This window comes from Bufo gargarizans, unplaced genomic scaffold, assembly GCF_014858855.1.
Source record: "Bufo gargarizans isolate SCDJY-AF-19 unplaced genomic scaffold, ASM1485885v1 fragScaff_scaffold_440_pilon, whole genome shotgun sequence".
Lineage (NCBI taxonomy): Eukaryota > Metazoa > Chordata > Amphibia > Anura > Bufonidae > Bufo > Bufo gargarizans.
The window spans coordinates 23,850-45,689 of NW_025334118.1; the positions used below are offsets into that span (position 1 = coordinate 23,850).

At 54.4% G+C, this 21,840-nt stretch overlaps 1 protein-coding gene across 1 annotated transcript in view; it reads right to left on the reverse strand.

The window, feature by feature from the left end:
• LOC122922540 (cullin-9-like) overlaps nucleotides 1-18,699 on the reverse strand; it is a 28,318-nt gene extending 9,619 nt beyond the window's left edge. Inside the window, exons 1-14 of the mRNA XM_044273176.1 lie at nucleotides 18,502-18,699; nucleotides 18,280-18,425; nucleotides 18,093-18,204; nucleotides 17,826-18,025; nucleotides 12,896-13,146; nucleotides 12,443-12,797; nucleotides 7,678-7,818; nucleotides 7,428-7,592; nucleotides 7,190-7,353; nucleotides 7,018-7,111; nucleotides 6,860-6,934; nucleotides 5,106-5,216; nucleotides 3,330-3,447; nucleotides 3,069-3,236 (exon numbers count right to left, since the gene is read on the reverse strand). Of these exons, the coding sequence (XP_044129111.1) occupies nucleotides 3,069-3,236; nucleotides 3,330-3,447; nucleotides 5,106-5,216; nucleotides 6,860-6,934; nucleotides 7,018-7,111; nucleotides 7,190-7,353; nucleotides 7,428-7,592; nucleotides 7,678-7,818; nucleotides 12,443-12,797; nucleotides 12,896-13,146; nucleotides 17,826-18,025; nucleotides 18,093-18,204; nucleotides 18,280-18,425; nucleotides 18,502-18,679 (2,278 nt within the window). The 5' untranslated portion in view covers nucleotides 18,680-18,699. The remainder of the gene's footprint in view (nucleotides 1-3,068; nucleotides 3,237-3,329; nucleotides 3,448-5,105; nucleotides 5,217-6,859; nucleotides 6,935-7,017; nucleotides 7,112-7,189; nucleotides 7,354-7,427; nucleotides 7,593-7,677; nucleotides 7,819-12,442; nucleotides 12,798-12,895; nucleotides 13,147-17,825; nucleotides 18,026-18,092; nucleotides 18,205-18,279; nucleotides 18,426-18,501) is intronic.
• Between the last annotated feature and the right edge of the window lie 3,141 nt (nucleotides 18,700-21,840).

The window sequence follows — 21,840 nt, forward strand, 5'->3', positions numbered from 1 at the left end:
CCAGGAGGATAGCCCCAACTGCCCCTACACCTCACACCCCAGGAGGATAGCCCCAACTGCCCCTACACCTCACATCCCAGGAGGATAGCCCCAACTTCCCCTACACCTCACATCCCAGGAGGATAGCCGCAACTGCCCCTACACCTGAAACCCCAGGAGCATAATCCCAACTTCCCTACACATCACATCCCAGAAGGATAGCTCCAACTGCCCCTACACCTCACACCCCAGGAGGATAGCCGCAACTGCCCCTACACCTGAAACCCCAGGAGCATAATCCCAACTTCCCTACACATCACATCCCAGAAGGATAGCTCCAACTGCCCCTACACCTCACACCCCAGGAGGATAGCCCCAACTGCCCCTACACCTCACACCCCAGGAGGATAGCCCCAACTGCCCCTACACCTCACACCCCAGGAGGATAGCCCCAACTGCCCCTACACCTCACATCCCAGGAGGATAGCCGCAACTGCCCCTACACCTGAAACCCCAGGAGCATAATCCCAACTTCCCTACACATCACATCCCAGAAGGATAGCTCCAACTGCCCCTACACCTCACACCCCAGGAGGATAGCTCCAACTGCCCCTACACCTCACACCCCAGGAGGATAGCCCCAACTGCCCCTACACCTTACACCCCAGGAGGATAGCCCCAACACCTCACACCCCAGGAGGATAGCCGCAACTGCCCCTACACCTGAAACCCCAGGAGCATAATCCCAACTTCCCTACACATCACATCCCAGAAGGATAGCTCCAACTGCCCCTACACCTCACACCCCAGTAGGATAGCCTCAACTGCCCCTACACCTCACACCCCAGAAGGATAGCCTCAACTGCCCCTACACCTCACACCCCAGAAGGATAGCCTCAACTGCCCCTACACCTCACACCCCAGAAGGATAGCCTCAACTGCCCCTACACCTTACACCACAGGAGGATAGCCGCAACTGCCCCTACACTTGAAACCCCAGGAGCATAATCCCAACTTCCCTACACATCACATCCCAGAAGGATAGCTCCAACTGCCCCTACACCTCACACCCCAGGAGGATAGCTCCAACTGCCCCAACACCTCACACCCCAGGAGGATAGCCTCAACTGCCCCTACACCTTACACCCCAGAAGGATAGCCTCAACTGCCCCTACACCTTACACCCCAGGAGGATAGCCGCAACTGCCCCTACACCTGAAACCCCAGGAGCATAATCCCAACTTCCCTACACATCACATCCCAGAAGGATAGCTCCAACTGCCCCTACACCTCACACCCCAGGAGGATAGCTCCAACTGCCCCAACACCTCACACCCCAGAAGGATAGCCTCAACTGCCCCTACACCTTACACCCCAGAAGGATAGCCGCAACTGCCCCTACACCTGAAACCCCAGGAGCATAATCCCAACTTCCCTACACATCACTTCCCAGAAGGATAGCTCCAACTGCCCCTACACCTCACACCCCAGGAGGATAGCTCCAACTGCCCCAACACCTCACACCCCAGAAGGATAGCCTCAACTGCCCCTACACCTGAAACCCCAGGAGCATAATCCCAACTTCCCTACACATCACATCCCAGAAGGATAGCTCCAACTGCCCCTACACCTCACACCCCAGGAGGATAGCTCCAACTGCCCCTACACCTCACACCCCAGGAGGATAGCTCCAACTGCCCCAACACCTCACACCCCAGAAGGATAGCCTCAACTGCCCCTACACCTTACACCCCAGAAGGATAGCCTCAACTGCCCCTACACCTGAAACCCCAGGAGCATAATCCCAACTTCCCTACACATCACATCCCAGAAGGATAGCTCCAACTGCCCCTACACCTCACACCCCAGGAGGATAGCTCCAACTGCCTCAACACCTCAAACCCCAGGAGGATAGCCCAGACAGCTCCTACACATCACACCCCAGGAGGATAGCCCCAAATGCCTCTACACATCACCCCCAGGAGGATTGCCCCAACTGCCCCTACACCTAACAAGCAAAGGAGGACAGCCCCAACTTCCCCTACACCTCACATCCCATCCAAGTCTATAGGACACAGGAGGATAGTCCAATCTATCTTTACAGGACACAGTACAAGAGGATAGCCCAGTCCACGGACACAGTACAAGAGGATAGCCCAGTCCACGGACACAGTACAAGAGGATAGCCCAGTCCACGGACACAGTACAAGAGGATAGCCCAGTCCACGGACACAGTACAAGAGGATAGCCCAGTCCACGGACACAGTACAAGAGGATAGCCCAGTCCACGGACACAGTACAAGAGGATAGCCCAGTCCACGGACACAGTACAAGAGGATAGCCCAGTCCACGGACACAGTACAAGAGGATAGCCCAGTCCACGGACACAGTACAAGAGGATAGCCCAGTCCACGGACACAGTACAAGAGGATAGCCCAGTCCACGGACACAGTACAAGAGGATAGCCCAGTCCACGGACACAGTACAAGAGGATAGCCCAGTCCACGGACACAGTACAAGAGGATAGCCCAGTCCACGGACACAGTACAAGAGGATAGCCCAGTCCACGGACACAGTACAAGAGGATAGCCCAGTCCACGGACACAGTACAGGAGGATAGCCCTCTCCACGTACACAGTACAAGAGGATAGCCCTGTCCACGTACACAGTACAAGAGGATAGCCCTGTCCATGTACACAGGACACCGTACAGAAGGCTAGCCCCGTCTATGTACATAGGACACAGTACAGAAGGATAGCCCCGTCTATGTACATAGGACACAGTACAGAAGGATAGCCCTGGTTATGTACATAGGACACAGTACAGAAGGATAGCCCCATCCATGTACACAAACACAGTAAAAGGAGGGTAGCTTTGTGTACATCTATAGGATTCACAGTACAGGAGGATAGTCCTGTCCATGTACACAGGAGACAGTACAGAAGGATAGCCCCGCCCATGTACATAGGACACAGTACAGAAGGATAGCCCACTCCATGTCTACAGGATTCACAGTACAGAAGGATAGCCCCGCCCATGTACACAGTATTGGAGGATAGCCCCGTCTATGTCTATAGGATTCACAGTACAGGAGGATAGCTCTGGTGTGTGATATCTGCTCACCTGGGTGGAGTGCTGCAGGATGCCGTTCAGTCTCTCCTGGACTCTCCTGACCAGTTCTAGTCCACTGTTGTACTTGTCAGTACTGAGGAGCCGCACGGAGCAGGCGAGGTCCTCGCTTTGGAGGAGGCTGTTCTCTGGAGAGGAGGGACAGGTACAGACAACAAATTAGGGTCCCAACCCCAAACCACGAGGAGTCCCTCGTCCCACAGCACAGAGCACCTTCTCACCGAGCAGAATCTGAAGACCGTTCACGTGGAACTCCAGGTTTTCTGTCTGAGACTCCAACACATCGAGCCGCTCCGAGTCCTGATTATAGTAACTGTACACACAGGAGTAACCGAGGACCTGCGAGACACAGCCCGTGGTCACACCCCCACCACACAGAGCACGTGGCCACAGCCCCGCCACACAGAGCACGTGGCCACAGCCCCGCCACACAGAGCACGTGGCCACAGCCCCGCCACACACATCACGTGGCCACAGCCCCGCCACACACATCACGTGGCCACAGCCCCGCCACACACATCACGTGGCCACAGCCCCGCCACACACATCACGTGGCCACAGCCCCGCCACACACATCACGTGGCCACAGCCCCGCCACACACATCACGTGGCCACAGCCCCGCCACACACATCACGTGGCCACAGCCCCGCCACACACATCACGTGGCCACAGCCCCGCCACACACATCACGTGGCCACAGCCCCGCCACACACATCACGTGGCCACAGCCCCACTACACACATCACGTGGTCACAGCCCCACCACACACGGTACATAGCCACACACAGCATGTGGTCACCATCCCTGCCACACACAGCATGTGAATCTGACGACCGTTCACGTGGAACTCCAGGTTTTCTGTCTGAGACTCCAACACATTGAGCCGCTCCGAGTCCTGATTATAGTAACTGTACACACAGGAGTAACCGAGGACCTGCGAGACACAGCCCGTGGTCACACCCCCACCACAAGCAGCAAGTGGTCACACCACACAGAGCACGTGGCCACATCCCCACCACACAGAGCACGTGGTCACAGCCCCGCCACACACATCACGTGGCCACAGCCCGCCACACACATCACGTGGCCACAGCCCCGCCACACACATCACGTGGCCACAGCCCCGCCACACACATCACGTGGCCACAGCCCCGCCACACACATCTCGTGGCCACAGCCCCGCCACACACATCTCGTGGCCACACCCCCACTACACACATCTCGTGGCCACACCCCCACTACACACATCTCGTGGCCACACCCCCACTACACACATCTCGTGGCCACACCCCCACTACACACATCTCGTGGCCACACCCCCACTACACACATCTCGTGGCCACACCCCCACTACACACATCTCGTGGCCACACCCCCACTACACACATCACGTGGCCACACCCCCACTACACACATCACGTGGCCACACCCCCACTACACACATCACGTGGCCACACCCCCACTACACACATCACGTGGCCACACCCCCACTACACACATCACGTGGCCACACCCCCACTACACACATCACGTGGCCACACCCCCACTACACACATCACGTGGCCACACCCCCACTACACACATCACGTGGCCACACCCCCACTACACACATCACGTGGCCACACCCCCACTACACACATCACGTGGTCACACCCCCACTACACACATCACGTGGTCACACCCCCACTACACACATCACGTGGTCACAGCCCCACTACACACATCACGTGGTCACAGCCCCACTACACACATCACGTGGTCACAGCCCCACTACACACATCACGTGGTCACAGCCCCACTACACACATCACGTGGTCACAGCCCCACCACACACGGTACATAGCCACACACAGCATGTGGCCACACCCTTGCCACACATAGCACGTGGCCACACCCCTCACCACACGTGATCACACTGGGGTACCTCTCCCCCATCAAACACACGGAGAGGACCTGGTGACTGCCCCTGCAGGGAAGGTGCGATCCTTCCTCTTACCTTGCGGCTCATCTCCAGCACCCTGCAGGCGGTAATGAGGAGGCTCATGGTCCGCAGAGGAGGTTCTTCATTAAGGACACACAGCCGATTCCTCAGAGACACTGCAAAATCCTGCACAGACAGGAACAGCGTCAACTGGGAGTGTGTGGCGACGCCCCCTCCTGTCCTGTATGGCGGCATTATAGCCATGTATGGCAGTAATATATAGGTACATTGTGCCAGAACTAGATATCAGGGACTATATGGCTGGTTTATCTGATCACTGTATATTATTTAGATGCTGCATGAAGGTGTTTCAGCAGTCTACGGCAGTATTATTCCAGCACTGTGCGGCAGTATTATTCCAGCACTGTGCGGCAGTATTATTCCAGCACTGTGCGGCAGTATTATTCCAGCACTGTGCGGCAGTATTATTCCAGCACTGTGCGGCAGTATTATTCCAGCACTGTGCGGCAGTATTATTCCAGCACTGTGCGGCAGTATTATTCCAGCACTGTGCGGCAGTATACGGCAGTATTATTCCAGCACTGTGCGGCAGTATACGGCAGTATTATTCCAGCACTGTGCGGCAGTATACGGCAGTATTATTCCTGCACTGTGCGGAAGTGCGCGGCAGTATTATTCCAGCACTGTGCGGCAGTATTATTCCAGCACTGTGCGGCAGTATTATTCCAGCACTGTGCGGCAGTATTATTCCAGCACTGTGCGGCAGTATTATTCCAGCACTGTGCGGCAGTATTATTCCAGCACTGTGCGGCAGTATTATTCCAGCACTGTGCGGCAGTATTATTCCAGCACTGTGCGGCAGTATTATTCCAGCACTGTGCGGCAGTATTATTCCAGCACTGTGCGGCAGTATTATTCCAGCACTGTGCGGCAGTATTATTCCAGCACTGTGCGGCAGTATTATTCCAGCACTGTGCGGCAGTATTATTCCAGCACTGTGCGGCAGTATTATTCCAGCACTGTGCGGCAGTATACGGCAGTATTATTCCTGCACTGTGCGGAAGTGCGCGGCTGTATTATTCCAGCACTGTGCGGCAGTATTATTCCAGCACTGTGCGGCAGTATTATTCCAGCACTGTGCGGCAGTATTATTCCAGCACTGTGCGGCAGTATTATTCCAGCACTGTGCGGCAGTATTATTCCAGCACTGTGCGGCAGTATTATTCCAGCACTGTGCGGCAGTATTATTCCAGCACTGTGCGGCAGTATACGGCAGTATTATTCAAGCACTGTGCGGCAGTATATGGCAGTATTATTCCAGCACTGTGCGGCAGTATATGGCAGTATTATTCCAGCACTGTGCGGTAGTATATGGCAGTATTATTCCAGCACTGTGCGGCAGTATACAGCAGTATTATTCCAGCACTGTGCGGCAGTATACAGCAGTATTATTCCAGCACTGTGTGGCAGTATACGGCAGTATTATTCTAGCACTGTGCGGCAGTATACGGCAGTATTATTCCAGCACTGTGCGGCAGTATATGGCAGTATTATTCTAGCACTGTGTGGCAGTGTCTGAGTATTACAGTGTATATGGCGACATTATTTAATACTGCGGCATGCTGATGTAATGGGGCAGGTTACAGCGGCTCGGCCCAGCTATTACAGGGGACACACCGACGAGTCCACACAAAGACACTTGAAGGGGAAGTCCACTCAGGCCTGACATTCTGTACAAGCGGAGTTTCTTAAAGAGACTAAATGGATGAGGCATGACCGTGGCCCTATCGCCCAGGGGCCCCACCTACCTTTGACTGATGCTGGAATGTGCACCTCTCATTATAATCCTGGAACCTCTTCTCCTGACGTGCGGCTTTACTGACCTGTCCCAAGACAAACCACAAGATGACCATGGGCAGCACAGAATGAGTTGGGCGCAGGCGGCCCCCCGAGAAGATGCACTCACCATGGCCGAGCAGTTGTAGTAGTCCTTGTGGGTAGGCTTCCAGGGCTTCAGGCAGCGCCAGCAGAAGCCGTGCTTACACTTGGCACAGGTCATGCTGTAGAGGAGAGCAGAGTCATGACGGGATGGTAGCGGGGGAGGGGATGTACATGGCCGCGGGCGGGGTGGCACTTACTGAAGGCAGCCCTCGTTCTTCTCGATAGGAGCCTGGCAGCTGGGGCAATGCTTGGATATGAGCTTGGTCAGGTGCTTGCTCTGCGCCTCAAGGGTCATTCCCTCATAGAATCCTCCGTCGTCCATCCACTGAGACATATGGCTGCAGCTGGCGGGGTAGTGAGCCTGAGGACCAAGCGACAGGCATTGATGTTCTGCATGCCCCACTGGAACAAAACGCTGCTGTGAACAGGTCTCACCTCAGGGAAACTGCAGTTAAAGCAGGACATCCAGGAGCACTTGGCGCAGGCCGCCCCGCTCCCTAGGCCTTCCTTGCACAGGATGCGGTCACAGCCCTGGGGGTTGGTGCACCACGTCAGGTTAGAACAGCTTTCCACGAATCCACGGAGCAAAGCCTTCTCATACTAGAAGAGAGCACAAAAGAGACATCTCCAGCCACGTGCAGGCAGGCGGGGGCCATGGTGAGAGGAGGCCATCATGCCAGGGTACCTTCTCTATCACCTCCTTGGAGGAGATGATCTTCCGGATGAAGTCAGATGTGGGCTGTGCCAGGCAGTCCGTGGTGGGACACGTACAGGTCAGGACCAGGTTCTGCTCGATGCGAGTGCTCAGATATTCATTCCAGCAGTTCTGCAGAAGACACAGAGGACGAGAATGTAAAGTCCTGGAGAGGACGACGGAGATGGCAGCAGGGACACCCCACCGAGCAACCAGCACAGACTACCCAGGGACGATGGCACCAGTGAGACGGGAAGTCAGCTCTTGAGGTTGATGTTAAAAGCCTGAAAAATGAGCAAGCGAAAGGATCTGAGCGGCCAAACTGAGCGTCTCCGGAACCGTCTCACAGGTTGTCCCCAGTATGCGGTGGTCAGAACCTACCAAAGGTGCTCCAGAAAGGGCCAACCGGGGAACCAGTGACAGGTCATGGGCTCCCCGATATGTTGGGGGGGGGGGGGGAGAGTTTAAAGGCAAGGTGTCTGATCCAACCTCGCAGTAGAGTTGGGGTCGGTTTTATGGAGGAGGTTTCATTTCCTATTTTCAAATCCTTTAAAATTCTTTCTGGCTTCGGTTGAAACATCCACAGGAAAATCTGCCCCAAAACTCCATGTGACCGTACCCTAGAGCAACCTGCTGACAACATTACTGCTGGCGATTATAGAAAGGTGTCAGGGCACATGGGGCATGGCAGATTGTCGAGTATGGAGCTGTGTGACCGCAGAGTGCTCCTGCCGACCCCTGCACAACTGGTGCATGGAGCAATGGAAGACGAGGACCTGGTCTGAGGTATCAGGTTACATCATGTGGACGGCCGGGTGCATGTGCGTCTCATTAACTGGGGAAGAGATGGCATCAGGTGGACGGGTCTGAGGAATCAGGTTACATCATGTGGACGGCCGGGTGCATGTGCGTCTCATTAACTGGGGAAGAGATGGCATCAGATGGACTGGTCTGAGGAATCAGGTTACATCATGTGGACGGCCGGGTGCATGTGCGTCTCATTAACTGGGGAAGAGATGGCATCAGGTGGCCTGGTCTGAGGAATCAGGTTATATCATGTGGACGGCTGGGCGCATGTGCGTCTCATTAACTGGGGAAGAGATGGCATCAGGTGGCCTGGTCTGAGGAATCAGGTTACATCACGTGGACGGCTGGGTGCATGTGCGTCTCATTAACTGGGGAAGAGATGGCATCAGGTGGACAAGTCTGAGGAATCAGGTTACATCACGTGGACGGCTGGGTGCATGTGCGTCTCATTAACTGGGGAAGAGATGGCATCAGGTGGACTGGTCTGAGGAATCAGGTTATATCATGTGGACGGCTGGGCGCATGTGCGTCTCATTAACTGGGGAAAAGATGGCATCAGGTGGCCTGGTCTGAGGAATCAGGTTACATCACGTGGACGGCTGGGTGCATGTGCGTCTCATTAACTGGGGAAGAGATGGCATCAGGTGGCCTGGTCTGAGGAATCAGGTTACATCATGTGGACGGCCGGGTGCATGTGCGTGTCATTAACTGGGGAAGAGATGGCATCAGGTGGACTGGTCTGAGGAATCAGGTTACATCACGTGGACGGCTGGGCGCATGTGCGTCTCATTAACTGGGGAAGAGATGGCATCAGGTGGACTGGTCTGAGGAATCAGGTTACATCACGTGGACGGCTGGGTGCATGTGCGTCTCATTAACTGGGGAAGAGATGGCATCAGGTGGACTGGTCTGAGGAATCAGGTTACATCACGTGGACGGCCGGGTGCATGTGCGTCTCATTAACTGGGGAAGAGATGGCATCAGGTGGCCTGGTCTGAGGAATCAGGTTACATCATGTGGACGGCTGGGTGCATGTGCGTGTCATTAACTGGGGAAGAGATGGCATCAGGTGGACTGGTCTGAGGAATCAGGTTACATCATGTGGACGGCCGGGTGCATGTACGTCTCATTAACTGGGGAAGAGATGGCATCAGGTGGACAAGTCTGAGGAATCAGGTTACATCATGTGGACGGCTGGGTGCATGTGCGTCTCATTAACTGGGGAAGAGATGGCATCAGGTGGCCTGGTCTGAGGAATCAGGTTACATCACGTGGACGGCTGGGTGCATGTGCGTCTCATTAACTGGGGAAGAGATGGCATCAGGTGGACTGGTCTGAGGAATCAGGTTACATCACGTGGACGGCCGGGTGCATGTGCGTCTCATTAACTGGGGAAGAGATGGCATCAGGTGGACTGGTCTGAGGAATCAGGTTACATCATGTGGACGGCCGGGTGCATGTGCGTCTCATTAACTGGGGAAGAGATGGCATCAGGTGGCCTGGTCTGAGGAATCAGGTTACATCATGTGGACGGCCGGGTGCATGTACGTCTCATTAACTGGGGAAGAGATGGCATCAGGTGGACAAGTCTGAGGAATCAGGTTACATCACGTGGACGGCCGGGTGCATGTGCGTGTCATTAACTGGGGAAGAGATGGCATCAGGTGGACTGGTCTGAGGAATCAGGTTACATCATGTGGACGGCCGGGTGCATGTGCGTCTCATTAACTGGGGAAGAGATGGCATCAGGTGGACAAGTCTGAGGAATCAGATTACATCACGTGGACGGCTGGGTGCATGTGCGTCTCATTAACTGGGGAAGAGATGGCATCAGGTGGACTGGTCTGAGGAATCAGGTTACATCATGTGGACGGCCGGGTGCATGTACGTCTCATTAACTGGGGAAGAGATGGCATCAGGTGGACTGGTCTGAGGAATCAGGTTACATCATGTGGACGGCCGGGTGCATGTGCGTCTCATTAACTGGGGAAGAGATGGCATCGGGTGGACTGGTCTGAGGAATCAGGTTATATCATGTGGACGGCTGGCCGCATGTGCGTCTCATTAACTGGGGAAGAGAAGGCATCAGGTGCACTGGTCTGAGGAATCAGGTTACATCATGTGGACGGCCGGGTGCATGTGCGTCTCATTAACTGGGGAAGAGATGGCATCAGGTGGACTGGTCTGAGGAATCAGGTTACATCACGTGGACGGCTGGGTGCATGTGCGTCTCATTAACTGGGGAAGAGATGGCATCAGGTGGACTGGTCTGAGGAATCAGGTTACATCATGTGGACGGCCGGGTGCATGTGCGTCTCATTAACTGGGGAAGAGATGGCATCAGGTGGACTATGGGAAGGAGGTGGCCTGGTCTGAGGAATCAGGTTATATCATGTGGACGGCTGGGCGAATGTGCGTCTCATTAACTGGGGAAGAGATGGCATCAGGTGGACTGGTCTGAGGAATCTGGTTACATCACGTGGACGGCTGGGTGCATGTGCGTCTCATTAACTGGGGAAGAGATGGCATCAGGTGGACTGGTCTGAGGAATCAGGTTACATCACGTGGACGGCTGGGTGCATGTGCGTCTCATTAACTGGGGAAGAGATGGCATCAGGTGGACTGGTCTGAGGAATCAGGTTACATCATGTGGACGGCTGGGTGCATGTGCGTCTCATTAACTGGGGAAGAGATGGCATCAGGTGGACTGGTCTGAGGTATCAGGTTACATCACGTGGACGGCCGGGTGCATGTGCGTCTTATTAACTGGGGAAGAGATGGCATCAGGTGGACAAGTCTGAGGAATCAGGTTACATCACGTGGATGGCCGGGTGCATGTGCGTCTTATTAACTGGGGAAGAGATGGCATCAGGTGGACTGGTCTGAGGAATCAGGTTACATCATGTGGACGGCCGGGTGCATGTGCGTCTCATTAACTGGGGAAGAGATGGCATCAGGTGGACTGGTCTGAGGTATCAGGTTACATCATGTGGACGGCTGGGTGCATGTGCGTCTCATTAACTGGGGAAGAGGTGGCATCAGGTGGACTGGTCTGAGGAATCAGGTTACATCACGTGGACGGCTGGGTGCATGTGCGTCTCATTAAACTGGGGAAGAGATGGCATCAGGTGGACTGGTCTGAGGTATCAGGTTACATCATGTGGACGGCTGGGTGCATGTGCGTCTCATTAACTGGGGAAGAGATGGCATCAGGTGGACTGGTCTGAGGAATCAGGTTACATCATGTGGACGGCCGGGTGCATGTGCGTCTCATTAACTGGGGAAGAGATGGCATCAGGTGGCCTGGTCTGAGGAATCAGGTTATATCATGTGGACGGCTGGGCGCATGTGCGTCTCATTAACTGGGGAAGAGATGGCATCAGGTGCACTATGGGAAGACGACAGACCAGGCAAGGCAGTGTGATGCTCTGGGCAATGATCTGCTGCAAAGCTTGGTGCCTGCATCATATACATGTGACACGTACCACCTACCTAACCACTGAATAGATAAGTACCCCCATCATGGAAGAGACGCCCCCTACTGGCAGTGCCCTCTTTCACTCAGCCACACTGAGGATTGTGACAGAGATGAAGGGGGTGACTTGGCTCCAGATTCCCAGATCTAAATCAGATTGTCATCTGTGGGATTCATGGAGGACGCCCCGGACACCTCAGAGGTAAGGTGGGGTCCCTGGTGGGTCAGAGAGGGGGAGCAGCACAAGGTTTTAATGTCATGACTGCTCGGAATGGGGGGCGATGCTGTTGGGAGCCCCTCTGCACAGTGATCATGTGACTTGTCCACTCCCCTGGTCCAATGAGGAGAGACAAATGACTGGTCAGTGGAGCAGAGTCCTGGACCCCTCCAGCCAGTCTGCCCTCTGACTGTGCCGCCATCCAGCCCACCGCCTCCCCGAATGATGGCTCCTCCATCTCCACAGCTCTGACTCACCTTGCAGCAGTGATGCTTGCAGCACAGAGATGGCGGCTTGTCTCCAGCGCTGAGTGGGCTCACACACACCGGACAGGTGGGCTGAGGGCTCTCGGGCTTGTGAGGCTCCTGAACCTCTAGTCCAGAAGCAAGGAGAAGAGCCTGATGGTCCTCGGTGAAGCGCTGCAGCAGCTGGTCCATGTTCCACTTACAGTGAATGAGCAGATGCTGGGCCACGTCTGGGGTCACACTCAGGGTGGTGGACACTTGCTCCACCATCTGGCACATGAGAGTCCAGGCCTCTTCCTGGCTGAGTGTCCGTCCCATGGGCAGAAGGACAGACTCCAGAACTGCCCGCTCCACCGCTCCCCCGCAGCTAAAAGAACACAGCAACAGCCTGCATGAAAACCACAACCCCCAACCGGAAGGGAAAAGCACCCCCGCAGGGATGATGACACCCGACGCTGACCCTACCTGGGGGCCTTGGTGACCACCCCTGGTTTCTTCTTGTCTGAGCCCTGGAGGCGGATATGGGCCTTTCCTCTCTGCGGGGTGGACGGCTCATGGGACATGTACTGGATGATGTGCGGACGGTCATCACTGCGCCGGGCATAGCCCTGACCGATGAGGTACATGATGCAGGACAGGACGTCCGCGTGGCTGCAGCTGAAGCTCAGGAACCTCACGCTTTTCCCAAAATCCAACTTCTGGCAGGATTCAACGACCTACGGAGAGCGAGAAAATGAAGGATGGCTGCGAGACAGCCGGGAGCTGTAAGGCTAGGCACAGAGGGGCAGGAACCCCGACAGTACCCCCATAGTGGACATGTAGTATTAGCAGGGTATACATCAGGGGGAGGAGGAGCTGTACCCCCATAGTGGACATGTAGTATTAGCAGGGTATACATCAGGGGGAAGAGGAGCTGTAGCCCCATACTGGACATGTAGTATTACCGGGGTATACACCGGGGGGAGGAGGAGCTGTACCCCCATAGTGGACATGTAGTATTACCGGGGTATACACCGAAGGATGAGCAGCTGTAGCCCCATAGTGGACATGTAGTAGTAGCAGGGTATACATCAGGGGGAGGAGGAGCTGTAAGGCTAGGCACAGAGGGGCAGGAACCCCGACAGTACCCCCATAGTGGACATGTAGTATTACCGGGGTATACACCGAGGGATGAGCAGCTGTAGCCCCATAGTGGACATGTAGTATTAGCAGGGTATACATCAGGGGGAAGAGGAGCTGTAGCCCCATAGTGGACATGTAGTATTACCGGGGTATACACCGAGGGATGAGCAGCTGTAGCCCCATAGTGGACATGTAGTATTAGCAGGGTATACACCGGGGAGGAGCTGTACCCCCATAGTGGACATGTAGTATTACCGGGGTATACACCGGGGGGAGGAGGAGCTGTACCCCCATAGTGGACATGTAGTATTACCGGGGTATACACCGGGGGGAAGAGGAGCTGTAGCCCCATAGTGGACATGTAGTATTACCGGGGTATACACCGAAGGATGAGCAGCTGTAGCCCCATACTGGACATGTAGTATTACCGGGGTATACACCGGGGAGGAGCTGTACCCCCATAGTGGACATGTAGTATTACCGGGGTATACACCGGGGGGAAGAGGAGCTGTAGTCCCATAGTGGACATGTAGTATTACCGGGGTATACACCGGGGGGAGGAGGAGCTGTACCCCCATAGTGGACATGTAGTATTACCGGGGTATACACCGGGGGGAAGAGGAGCTGTACCCCCATAGTGGACATGTAGTATTACCGGGGTATACACCGAGGGATGAGCAGCTGTAGCCCCATAGTGGACATGTAGTATTAGCAGGGTATACACCGGGGAGGAGCTGTACCCCCATAGTGGACATTTAGTATTACCGGGGTATACACCGGGGGGAGGAGGAGCTGCACCCCCATAGTGGACATGTAGTATTACCGGGGTATACACCAGGGGAGGAGGAGGAGCTGTAGTCCCATAGTGGACATGTAGTATTACCGGGGTATACACGGGGGGGGGGAGCTGTACCCCCATAGTGGACATGTAGTATTACCGGGGTATACACCGGGGGGAGGAGGAGCTGTACCCCCATAGTGGACATGTAGTATTACCAGGGTATACACGGGGGAGGAGGAGCTGTACCCCCATAGTGGACATGTAGTATTACCGGGGTATACACCGGGGGGAGGAGGAGCTGTACCCCCATAGTGGACATTTAGTATTACCGGGGTATACACCGGGGGGAGGAGGAGCTGGACCCCCATAGTGGACATGTAGTATTACCGGGGTATACACCAGGGGGAGGAGGAGCTGTAGCCCCATAGTGGACATGTAGCATTACCGGGGTATACACCGGGGGGAGGAGCTGTAGCCCCATAGTGGACATGTAGTATTACCGGGGTATACACCGGGGGGAGGAGGAGCTGTACCCCCATAGTGGACATTTAGTATTACCGGGGTATACATCAGGGGGGAGGAGGAGCTGTACCCCCATAGTGGACATGTAGTATTACCGGGGTATACACGGGGGGGGGGAGCTGTACCCCCATAGTGGACATGTAGCATTACCGGGGTATACACCGGGGGGAGGAGGAGCTGTACCCCCATAGTGGACATGTAGCATTACCGGGGTATACACCGGGGGGAGGAGGAGCTGTACCCCCATAGTGGACATGTAGCATTACCGGGGTATACACCGGGGGGAGGAGGAGCTGTACCCCCATACTGGACATGTAGTATTACCGGGGTATACACGGGGGAGGAGGAGCTGTACCCCCATAGTGGACATGTAGTATTACCGGGGTATACACCGGGGGGAGGAGGAGCTGTACCCCCATAGTCGACATGTAGTATTACTGGGGTATACAACGGGGGGAGGAGGAGCTGTACCCCCATAGTAGGCATGTAGTATTACTGGGGTATACACCAGGGGAGGAGGAGGAGCTGTACCCCCATAGTGGACATGTAGTATTATTGTACCATACACCGGGGACAGAGCTGTACTCCACCCCACACATGTAGTATTACTGTACTGTACCCCGGGGCAGAGCTGTACTCCACAACACACATGTAGTATTACTGTACTATACCCCGGGGCAGGCCTGTACTCCACCCCACACATGTAGTATTACTGTACTATACCCCAGGGACAGATCTGTACTCCACCCCACACATGTAGTATTACTGTAATATACCCCAGGGCAGAGCTATACTCCACCCCACACATGTAGTATTACTGTACTATACCCCAGGGACAGAGCTGTACTCCACCCCACACATGTAGTATTACTGTAATATACCCCAGGGCAGAGCTATACTCCACCCCACACATGTATTATTACTGTACCATACCCCGGGGCAGAGCTGTACTCCACCCCACACATGTAGTATTACTGTACTATACCCCGGGGCAGAGCTGTACTCCACCCCACACATGTATTATTACTGTACCATACCCCGGGGCAGAGCTGTACTCCACCCCACACATGTAGTATTACTGTACTATACCCCGGGGCAGGCCTGTACTCCACCCCACACATGTAGTATTACTGTACTATACCCCAGGGCAGAGCTGTACTCCACCCCACACATGTAGTATTACTGTACCATACCCCGGGGCAGAGCTGTACTCCACCCCACACATGTAGTATTACTGTACTATACCCCAGGGCAGAGCTATACTCCACCCCACACATGTAGTATTACTGTACTATACCCCGGGGGCAGGCCTGTACTCCACCCCACACATGTATTATTACTGTACTATACCCCGGGGCAGAGCTATACTCCACAACACACATGTAGTATTACTGTAATATACCCCGGGGCAGGCCTGTACTCCACCCCACACATGTAGTATTACTGTACTATACCCCGGGGGCAGGCCTGTACTCCACCCCACACATGTAGTATTACTGTACTATACCCCGGGGCAGGCCTGTACTCCACCCCACACATGTAGTATTACTGTACTATACCCCAGGGGCAGAGCTGTACTCCACAACACACATGTAGTATTACTGTAATATACCCCAGGGCAGAGCTGTACTCCACCCCACACATGTAGTATTACTGTACTATACCCCGGGGCAGGCCTGTACTCCACCCCACACATGTAGTATTACTGTACTATACCCCGGGGGCAGGCCTGTACTCCACCCCACACATGTAGTATTACTGTACTATACCCCGGGGGCAGGCCTGTACTCCACCCCACACATGTAGTATTACTGTACTATACCCCGGGGCAGAGCTGTACTCCACCCCACACATGTAGTATTACTGTACTATACCCCGGGGGCAGGCCTGTACTCCACCCCACACATGTAGTATTACTGTACTATACCCCGGGGCAGAGCTGTACTCCACCCCACACATGTAGTATTACTGTACTATACCCCGGGGCAGAGCTGTACTCCACCCCACACATGTAGTATTACTGTACTATACCCCGGGGCAGAGCTATACTCCACAACACACATGTAGTATTACTGTAATATACCCCGGGGCAGGCCTGTACTCCACCCCACACATGTAGTATTACTGTACTATACCCCGGGGGCAGGCCTGTACTCCACCCCACACATGTAGTATTACTGTACTATACCCCGGGGCAGGCCTGTACTCCACCCCACACATGTAGTATTACTGTACTATACCCCAGGGACAGAGCTGTACTCCACAACACACATGTAGTATTACTGTAATATACCCCAGGGCAGAGCTGTACTCCACCCCACACATGTAGTATTACTGTACTATACCCCGGGGCAGGCCTGTACTCCACCCCACACATGTAGTATTACTGTACTATACCCCGGGGGCAGGCCTGTACTCCACCCCACACATGTATTATTACTGTACTATACCCCGGGGCAGGCCTGTACTCCACCCCACACATGTATTATTACTGTACTATACCCCGGGGCAGAGCTGTACTCCACCCCACACATGTAGTATTACTGTACTATACCCCGGGGGCAGGCCTGTACTCCACCCCACACATGTAGTATTACTGTACTATACCCCGGGGCAGAGCTGTACTCCACCCCACACATGTAGTATTACTGTACTATACCCCGGGGCAGAGCTGTACTCCACCCCACACATGTAGTATTACTGTACTATACCCCGGGGCAGAGCTGTACTCCACCCCACACATGTAGTATTACTGTACTATACCCCAGGGCAGAGCTGTACTCCACCCCACACATGTATTATTACTGTACTATACCCCGGGGCAGGCCTGTACTCCACCCCACACATGTAGTATTACTGTACCATACCCCGGGGCAGGCCTGTACTCCACCCCACACATGTAGTATTATGTACCATACACCGGGGACAGAGTTTTACTCCACCGCAGAAAAACATGGGGAGAATCGTTACCCGGAACACCAGGTTGTCGATATGAAGCTCCTTCTCAGCTTTCATGATCTGAGTGATGAGACACAGGATGATGTTCCTCTTCTTCTCCATTGTCCGTCCCTCATCTTCCTCCACATTCAGGTAGGTCTGTGCCGGAAGCAGCGCCAGAACCTTCACCGGAGATAGTCCCACCGCACCATCCTCATTCACACACAGCAGCCCTGCAAAAGACAGACCCTCAGACTCCCTTCCCCTCAGTGACATGAAAGGCGGTGGACGCCATCTTACCGCTGCGCCTGTACATCAGGAGGCTGCCCGGAGCAGTCAGAGGCGCTAGAGCCTGCCGCACAAGAGTCTCCGCCACCCCCGTAGACTGAACTATGCTTTCTTCTAGGACTTCCTAGAGGAAATAAAGAAGGCAAAGGTCAGACACACTGTCCTAAAGAAGCCGGATGGGAGTGGTTGTACATCTCACCTTGTGCTGGTTGAAGAGCAGTAGGATGAACATCTGGAGGGTGGAGACTCGGAGCGTCAGGTCTCCATATTGTACCTCAGCGCTCCCCAACCAAGTCCACTGCAGCCGGCGAGACTGAGTGAGGTCCGAGCCCAGAGCGACCTGACCTGAGGAGAGCACACAAGACGTTCAGCGCACACACTGATGACACGTCTGTGCTGGAGACATATCAGGGGCCCTTACTCTTTGTATAGAAGTCGCTGAAGTGCTGCAGAGGGATGCTGAGGGCCTCTGGGAGGTACTCGGATGGATCGTCCAGGTAGCAGACAGGGGATACAGACCAGCATCGAGGAGAAAGCACCGAGATCTGAACCTCAGCATCCTCCACACCCTCGTCCTGGAGCACAGAGATCTCCTCCATCACCTGGAGACACAGAGGATACAGTGAGGAGGAAGAAGCCTCCATAATACATGAAGCCTCTGATCACAGAGCACAGCTCTGGAGGAGAGGACACCACACTGCAGCACAGAGATCTCCTCCATCACCTGGAGACACAGAGGATACAGTGAGGAGGAAGAAGCCACCATAAGACATGAAGCCTCTGATCACAGAGCACAGCTCTGGAGGAGAGGACACCACACTGCAGCACTGAGATCTCCTCCATCACCTGGAGACACAGAGGATACAGTGAGGAGGAAGAAGCCACCATAATACATGAAGCCTCTGATCATAGAGCACAGCTCTGGAGGAGAGGACACCACACTGCAGCACTGAGCTCTCCTCCATAACCTGGAGACACAGAGGATACAGTGAGGAGGAAGAAGCCTCCATAATACATGAAGCCTCTGATCACAGAGCACAGCTCTGGAGGAGAGGACACCACACTGCAGCACTGAGATCTCCTCCATCACCTGGAGACACAGAGGATACAGTGAGGAGGAAGAAGCCACCATAATACATGAAGCCTCTGATCATAGATCACAGCTCTGGAGGAGAGGACACCACACTGCAGCACTGAGCTCTCCTCCATCACCTGGAGACACAGAGGATACAGTGAGGAGGAAGAAGCCTCCATAATACATGAAGCCTCTGATCACAGCTCTGGAGGAGAGGACACCACACTGCAGCACAGAGCTCTCCTCCATCACCTGGAGACACAGAGGATACAGTGAGGAGGAAGAAGCCACCATAATACATAAAGCCTTTGATCATAGAGCACAGCTCTGGAGGAGAGGACACCAAACTGCAGCACTGAGATCTCCTCCATCACCTGGAGACACAGGATACAGTGAGGAGGAAGACGCCACCATAATACATGAAGCCTCTGATCACAGCTCTGGAGGAGAGGACACCACACTGCAGCACAGAGCTCTCCTCCATCACCTGGAGACACAGGATACAGTGAGGAGGAAGACGCCACCATAATACATGAAGCCTCTGATCATAGAGCACAGCTCTGGAGGAGAGGACACCACACTGCAGCACTGAGCTCTCCTCCATCACCTGGAGACACAGAGGATACAGTGAGGAGGAAGAAGCCTCCATAATATATGAAGCCTCTGATCATAGAGCACAGCTCTGGAGGAGAGGACACCACACTGCAGCACAGAGCTCTCCTCCATCACCTGGAGACACAGAGCATACAGTGAGGAGGAAGAAGCCTCCATAATACATGAAGCCTCTGATCAGAGCACAGCTCTGGAGGAGAGGACACCACACTGCAGCACTGAGCTCTCCTCCATCACCTGGAGACACAGAGGATACAGTGAGGAGGAAGAAGCCACCATAAGACATGAAGCCTCTGATCACAGAGCACAGCTCTGGAGGAGAGGACACCACACTGCAGCACTGAGATCTCCTCCATCACCTGGAGACACAGAGGATACAGTGAGGAGGAAGAAGCCACCATAAGACATGAAGCCTCTGATCACAGAGCACAGCTCTGGAGGAGAGGACACCACACTGCAGCACAGAGATCTCCTCCATCACCTGGAGACACAGAGGATACAGTGAGGAGGAAGAAGCCTCCATAATACATGAAGCCTCTGATCATAGAGCACAGCTCTGGAGGAGAGGACACCACACTGCAGCACTGAGATCTCCTCCATCACCTGGAGACACAGAGGATACAGTGAGGAGGAAGAAGCCTCCATAAGACACGAAGCCTCTGATCATAGATCACAGCTCTGGAGGAGAGGACACCACACTGCAGCACTGAGATCTCCTCCATCACCTGGAGACACAGAGCATACAGTGAGGAGGAAGAAGCCACCATAAGACATGAAGCCTCTGATCATAGAGCACAGCTCTGGAGGAGAGGACACCACACTGCAGCACAGAGCTCTCCTCCATCACCTGGAGACACAGAGCATACAGTGAGGAGGAAGAAGCCTCCATAATACATGAAGCCTCTGATCAGAGCACAGCTCTGGAGGAGAGGACACCACACTGCAGCACTGAGATCTCCTCCATCACCTGGAGACACAGAGGATACAGTGAGGAGGAAGAAGCCACCATAAGACATGAAGCCTCTGATCACAGCTCTGGAGGAGAGGACACCACACTGCAGCACTGAGATCTCCTCCATCACCTGGAGACACAGAGCATACAGTGAGGAGGAAGAAGCCACCATAAGACATGAAGCCTCTGATCATAGATCACAGCTCTGGAGGAGAGGACACCACACTGCAGCACTGAGATCTCCTCCATCACCTGGAGACACAGAGCATACAGTGAGGAGGAAGAAGCCTCCATAATACATGAAGCCTCTGATCAGAGCACAGCTCTGGAGGAGAGGACACCACACTGCAGCACTGAGATCTCCTCCATCACCTGGAGACACAGAGCATACAGTGAGGAGGAAGAAGCCACCATAAGACATGAAGCCTCTGATCATAGAGCACAGCTCTGGAGGAGAGGACACCACACTGCAGCACTGAGATCTCCTCCATCACCTGGAGACACAGAGGCATACAGTGAGGAGGAAGAAGCCTCCATAATACATGAAGCCTCTGATCAGAGCACAGCTCTGGAGGAGAGGACACCACACTGCAGCACTGAGATCTCCTCCATCACCTGGAGACACAGAGGATACAGTGAGGAGGAAGAAGCCTCCATAAGACATGAAGCCTCTGATCATAGATCACAGCTCTGGAGGAGAGGACACCACACTGCAGCACTGAGATCTCCTCCATCACCTGGAGACACAGAGCATACAGTGAGGAGGAAGAAGCCACCATAAGACATGAAGCCTCTGATCATAGAGCACAGCTCTGGAGGAGAGGACACCACACTGCAGCACTGAGATCTCCTCCATCACCTGGAGACACAGAGGATACAGTGAGGAGGAAGACGCCACCATAAGACATGAAGCCTCTGATCATAGAGCACAGCTCTGGAGGAGAGGACACCACACTGCAGCACAGAGCTCTCCTCCATCACCTGGAGACACAGAGCATACAGTGAGGAGGAAGAAGCCACCATAAGACATGAAGCCTCTGATTATAGAGCACAGCTCTGGAGGAGAGGACACCAAACTGCAGCACTGAGATCTCCTGGAGACAGATTACATTGCCCCTAGG